This window comes from Eurosta solidaginis, chromosome 2 (genome assembly GCF_040869045.1).
Source record: "Eurosta solidaginis isolate ZX-2024a chromosome 2, ASM4086904v1, whole genome shotgun sequence".
Taxonomy (NCBI): Eukaryota; Metazoa; Arthropoda; class Insecta; order Diptera; family Tephritidae; genus Eurosta; species Eurosta solidaginis.
Genome location: NC_090320.1, coordinates 150,261,967 through 150,268,620, shown reverse-complemented (window position 1 = coordinate 150,268,620; position 6,654 = coordinate 150,261,967). Strand labels below are relative to the sequence as shown.

Here is a 6,654-nt window from a genome sequence, read left to right as displayed (position 1 = left end):
TTTGGTTTTTTTTGTCGTTCCGGATGGAGAGGCCGAGGTCTCCATTCCAGATTTGCGGTTTTTTTTTTGTTGGTTGGACGAAGAGGCAGAGGTCTCCGTTCCAGACTCGAGGGTTTTGAGGTTTTTCTGGGCTGGACGAAGAGGCCGAGGTCTCCGTTCCAGCGTTTAACATGTCGTGTCGCTCTCAGAGCGACTGTGGCATTTTCTGGATGTGCCAGGGCGAGTGGCCGTGAGGTTGGTTGGGCGTTTTCGCTGCAGCGCATGTATTTCGTCAGTTGTGTATTATATTATTACCCTACAAAACACCTGGTCACAAACCTACCCACGCCCAGGCATGTGACTACGAATGTAACCTGTCACCGTAAAATGACTAGTCAAATGACGTGGAGTGACGAGAGCGTTTTTGCAGAATAGTTAGGGCTGTGATTTCGAGCAGCTTATATTTTTCAACATAACCAGCAAGATTGCGGTGTGTGGGAGGTTGGAGCGGACGTGATTCCAAGCCACCCGCGCAAAATTACTTGTTTTCGTGATACGCGTGGCGTTGTATTAACAAACGTACGTTAAAATGTATGAATAAACCGAGTTTAAAACGAAGCGTAGAGGCTGACGAAGGTATGTATTTAATTTGGTGCGCAAGCTCATGAAGAATAGCGAACATCGTAATTAAATTGGAGCATGTACCAACTGCCGGTGCTTACATGCAGATTGGCGATGCGTTCTTCACGACGCGTTCTATCTGCACGTATCATTATTAGATTGCATGCAGCCCTGGCGTGTATTTATTGGTTAGCTGACAGCTGGTATGGTGAATTTGTGGTGTGCGAATATATAGATATATACATATATTTACTTGCTTGCCCTTGAAAAAAAACTAGGTCACTGGGGCAGTAGCACACTAGGCCGGTAGAAACAGTTGACTTTTCCCATTTCGGGATTTTGTCGTGTCGGGATTCTTTTATTTCGGGACCCGGATTGGTTTTGTACCGAGCCCTTATAATGACCTTTTGTGATATTTGTTGTTGAAAAACAACAAGTCCTGCCCCCCAGCCAGAAAACAGTACCCAAAAAAAAAACGGAAAGGGTAAAAAAAACGACAACAAAAAAAATGTCTTTGTAAAAAAAATGTTAAATTTTTTGTTTTTGTTTTGTTTTCCTCCTTTTTTTTGAATTCATTTGTTAGGGATGACTGCTTGGTACTGCAGTAGATGCCCGTTTTGGCAAAAATACGAAAGACGCGTCAGTCCCGATTGTGATGTTTTGTGTGGTTTTCGGTACTTATTTTGTCCATTTAATGTTCGGTATCCGCCCTTAGTCTGACAGCACTAATGAAGCTGCCGTGGTTATTGCGGGTTGCCATCCAGTTGTTTTCCCGTAACAGGAATTTTCCAGGATACATGAATGCAGGATTGTGGTGGCTAAATTACCCTCACCACATTGTTATTTGGATTTTCAACCTGTTTAAATGTAAGTATGACGGGTTCCTCACTGATTTTTAATAGTTTTTTCTAATGGGTTTTTTTTGTTTTTTTTTTTTTTTTTTTTTTTTTAGATGGAACCGATGCAAATGCTTCTCGTGTGTTTGGAGACTGGGGGAGAGGAGCCAATCCAGGTGGTGGCGGATGTGCAATACCCGGAGCGGCGGAGGGGCTCCTACATTTGCCACGCGCCGGACGAGTTGGTGCAGCAGGCGGTGGGGGAGGTGTTGCGGCAAGTTAGGCCCTGTGTTCTCCGGGCCCTGCAGACGCCTCTGGTGGTAAAACTACGCGGGAGCACCACCGCCTGGTATGCCAAGTTCCATCAGGCGCAGGAGAACGTGTTGTGGGAGCAGCAGCCAGCACAGGGTCCAACGCCTCGGGGGGGGTATCGATGTCGTGTGTGCCAACGGCATCTTCGGTCGTTTGGCGGCTTGATTGCCCATCTAAATGGGCATATGCAATTTTACCCGTATAGGTGTTGGAGTTGCCCCAAGCGGTATGCGTCGTCCGCAGCGCTCTCCGTGCATCGCCGTCTTCGCCACTGAAGTGGGTTTCTGTGCCACTCAGTTACGGCTGTGCAGTAAATTTAATTTAATATTTGTTGAAAAAAAAAATAATAATAAATGGATTTATTTTATACTTCATATGATTTCGGTCTGATTAGTTGGGTTGGGGGGGGGGGGGGGGGGGGGGGGGGCTCTTGTGATTTAACCTTGTGTTGTCTTCTCTACTCTTAGACAGACGCAAACAAGAAACGCACCATTGGGTGGTCGAGTTGGGTAACATGGCAACTCTGTCGTTTCTCGTTTTCTTGTATGTATCATACATACCTACATACGTTGGTTGAACATTCCAGTGTAGAGCTTGAAGCAAAAACAAAAAATGAATCGAAAGATTTATTTTACCGTTTTTGCTTCAATTCATGTAAAATTTACGCGTTGCTGGACACAAGGGTAAGTAGTAAAATATTTTTCAATAATTTTGCTTAAATAAATATTTCTTATGTTATTTCAGAGATTTAATTCATTTTTTGTTTATTTTCAGGTGATTGCTGATGGGGATCCAGGAGATGGAGCAGATGGGTTTGATGTATCGTTTTCCCTTTTTTCTTTAGTTTTCTAGGTTACCGGCATCGCAAAGGGGTGCTCCAACTGCGGCGTCGGCCGCGCCGGCAGTTGTCACACCTTTGCGATGTCCATTTGTGCACTTAGTAATTAATTTTTTCTTTGCAGGTTGATGATATTGGATGTCCTATCTCTTTTATGCTACCTCGCAGCATAGTTAATCATGTCAAGAAGACATATCATTGTTTTGCCATATTGAAAACTGGGGACTTGCATCCTATCGCTTTAATGCCTTTAACATTCTCCTATTTCTTGATTCGAACAATTTTTTTTGTGTCCGATCGTACATACATCCGCGGTATTGGATTATGGACGTAAAAGAAATTTATATTTTGGCTGGTCAGAGAAAACCTGAACATTCGCCATGGTGTGTTGCACATTCTTCGTGCATGTGCAGATATCGACGCTTTTATTGTGCTCACCTACACCAGGGCTTGATTGGTTTGCAGCGGATCAGTTGCCCAAGACATTTGCTCAAGTAAAATTTCGTTCGAAGGCTGGTTCTGTATCAGTTTGGTTTACGAGTTGTTACTTGATTGGTACAGCACTATTTTGCAATAATCTGCCGTGGATGTAAGGTAGGAAATGAAACTTACAACAAACTATCGACAACATTCAATATACAGCGTGTTATTTGAAATATGTGAATTGGTGGTGGAAATGCCTTTTCATACCATCACTGGTTTACTTGAACATAATGACTTACAAGCTTTTGGCCTGCGAAATTCTTCATTTCAGTGTCAGCACAAGTCCCATAAAATCCCCAAGAAGAAGAAAAGCAAGTACCACAGACTCAACCATTAAACTAAAATTAAGTAATTTCCGACATAATGCGGAGTTTCGGCGACAGCGATCAACCACGCCTAGAAAGTGTCAAATTGGTGGAACACATACTGCAACACCAATTACGTGGTATGTTTAATGAAGCCTCTTTAGTTGCAGTGCGACGGAAAAATAAACCTTGTCCAACACAGGCTGATTTGGAATTTCTTATGCGTACTCACCCAGTAAAAAATTAGCGCGTATGCATAAGCATTTGAAAGATATGAGGATATTAAAACGTGTCTTAAGTATTCCGTGCTGGACGTCCCCGAGATTCTATGGATGAAACAGATCAGCAAGAGTCTGAAGGTGAATTTTAGTTCTATAATTTCCTTGAAATTTTTCTTCTACTTTCTTTTTATTAATTAATTTTTCTTTTCTTTTCAGAACATAAAGGCTGTCACTCTCAACTGCCTTAAGGCATGTATTTCCTCAAAAATACGGTTTGGAAAATGCGTCACTAATGTGCTACCTAGGAAAATTAGTATCATCCCGGCATTCCTTTCGTTTCAACAGCAACCAATTCGTTCGTTAACCAGATTTTCACTTAATAAAGGAAAAGGTAAGTCTGTAAAGGTCGTGCTAAAACGTTTCAAATGCTTGTTGTGATACTCGAGGATGTCTTGCCTATATTAGAAGATGTATTTGGTGTATTTAGGTTAATGACTGATACAATTGTTGAAGCACAAGAGCTGGTGCAAGTGCGTCCGGTCTTTAAGAAACAAATATTAAATGTGTGGCGCATTTGATATTTTTATTAGATAGTACAGCAACAACGCATGAACAGAATAAATGGGTATGTTGTTCTGTGCGAGATTTAGTACGCGCGAATGTGCGTAGTGCTTTCAATTGTGATACATTATGACATTTGTGTGTATTTCGCTTGAATGTGATAAAGAGTGGTTACTCAAATGGTGAGAACACTTTAACGATTGTATTCCCAAATGCAAAGGTTATTAAGCTACTAGTTGATTGTGGAATGAATGTTAACGCCAAAAATTAGGCCAAATCAACGCCACTACATGTTGCTGTGCAACCATATAACTAGTCTAATGATATTATATCGTTGCTATTGGAACACGGTGGGGACCTAGATCAACTAAATGAATCGGATGAACGCCCATTCAATTTGATTGTAAGAAATCCCGCCAATGCAATACCACTAATGAATTTTATGACTCTTAAGTGTCTAGCTGCTACAGTTATAAGTAAATATAAATTTCCTATCACAATCAGATACCAAAATTACTTCAAGATTTTGTTAAACAGCATGACCCTTGAGAATATACGTATATTTTCCGTCTCAAATAGGATTTCGTGGTGTTCGTTTCTTCAGTAATAAAAACCGTAAAGGCAAAATGGGTCTCCCCCGTGTATTTTTTGACATGACTGCTGATGGACAGCCTCTCGGCCGCATCGTTATGGAGCTACGTCCCGATGTTGTGCCCAAAACAGCTGAGAATTTCCGTGCCTTATGCACAGGCGAAAAAGGCTTCGGGTATAAAAGCTCCTGTTTCCATCGTGTCATTCCTAACTTCTTGTGTCAAGGTGGTGATTTTACAAATCACAATGGCACTGGTGGTAAATCTATCTATGGCACTAAATTTGCTGATGAGAACTTCATCTTGAAACACACTGAACCCGGTATTTTGTCAATGGCTGGCGCTGGACCCCACACCAACGGATCGCAATTTTTCATTTGTACTGTAAAGACAGCATGGTTGGACAATAAGCATGTGGTTTTCGGCAAGGTTGTCGAAGGCATGGATGTAGTTAAGGCTATTGAGGGTTTGGGCTCACAATCGGGCAAGACAAGCAAGAAGATTGTTGTTGCCGATTCTGGTGCGCTTTAAACAGCGTATATTATTATATATATACATACTTTAAAATACAAATAGTATATACTAAATAAATACAAAAAAGCTTAAAGTTTTTAGTAAAAGAAATAATTTTATAAACATTCGAACAGCATTGTCGCAGTTAAATTTTTGAATATTCAGTATGTACTTCAAAGACTTTCTAGTAACATATGTGAAGGCGTGCATTCAATACAAAACATTTCACTAACAATGTCTGGACTGGATCGTTTGGATACGAACACATCCAGGACGTGCCAAAAAAGATATTCAAAAAAGTCACCAGCATTCATAACCTATCTTTACAAAACTCGATGCAAAGTTATTTGTTAGACAAAGTGGTGACTAGGTTTTGGCGTCGTCTGAGATAGGGATACTACATAAGCTTTGCGTCAGTCCGCTACTTCCCCCCACCAGTGGTAAGGGGTAGCAGATACTGCGCAAAGTTGTAAAAATAACATTAGTCGGTTTTTTTGTTAAAACCTCGTTCAAGTCTGGCACTTCCCCCCACCAGTGGTAAGGGGTATCAGATACTGTTCGAGGTAAGGGAAGTATCCACCCGGTGGGATGCACTCCCGCTTTCAACGACCTTTTGTAAGTCTGGTACTTCCCCCCACCAGTGGTAAGGGGTACTGGATACTGCTCAAGGTTAGGGAACTTTTTCCCACTTGCAAAAAAAAATTTTTTTTTCGTTTTTTCATTGGAAAACTCAAAATTTATGAGTAGAAAAGATTTTGGGTGATGTGATGATTTTTTTTCTTTTTTAAATTCAGTTGGCCGAGTGCCTTTGACCGAGTGCAGATGCATTATGTGGCAGATCCTGGATCTGCGTTAGGGTTCTGGTGTCCTTGCTCTGGAGAGCGAGTGACTTTTGAGTTAATTTTTGGAAAGTGAGAAAGATAATGGGCGGAAAGCCTTTAGGTTCTGTGGCAGATCGGTTCACCCTTCTGCGGTAGGTTGTTATGATGTCCTCGTTATGGGATAACGAGTGAATGGGATGGTCTCTGGTGTCCTCGCTCGGGGCGGGCGAGTGAATTCGGGGATTTTCTGGTGTCCTCGCTCTGGGTGAGCGAGTGAATTATGGGGTTTTCTGTTCAGGGGGCCCCCGGTTAGTCTTGTTAAAAAACTTAGATCGGAAAAAAAAAATGTTTTTTTTTTTTTGTTTGCGAGCTTTTGTACGCTCTCCCGCGTCCTCGTGCGTCTCGCTCCGTGTTCAGGTGTAGGAGTCCCTCCGGCAGACTCGAAACGAGACCGGAGGTAGAGAAAAAAAAGAGAAGATGTAGGATCGCCCTCCGGTAGACTCGCACCATCACGAGACCGGGGGGTTGATTAGGGCTTAGCCACAAGCTTAGGGATAGCGGGGCATCACGGCGC

The 6,654-nt window shown here is 42.1% G+C and overlaps 1 protein-coding gene across 1 annotated transcript; it reads left to right on the top strand.

The window, feature by feature from the left end:
• The first annotated feature begins 4,725 nt into the window (after positions 1-4,725).
• On the top strand, positions 4,726-5,395 carry LOC137240278 (peptidyl-prolyl cis-trans isomerase-like). The gene has a single exon (XM_067766326.1). It carries the CDS (start codon positions 4,783-4,785, stop codon positions 5,275-5,277), a length of 495 nt encoding a protein of 164 aa, XP_067622427.1. The 5' UTR covers positions 4,726-4,782; the 3' UTR covers positions 5,278-5,395.
• Positions 5,396-6,654: the final 1,259 nt, after the last annotated feature.

Excerpts from the sequence above, each read along its gene's own strand:
- LOC137240278 (XM_067766326.1), top strand. The coding sequence starts at position 4,783 with ATGGGTCTCCCCCGTGTATTTTTTGACATGACTGCTGATGGACAGCCT.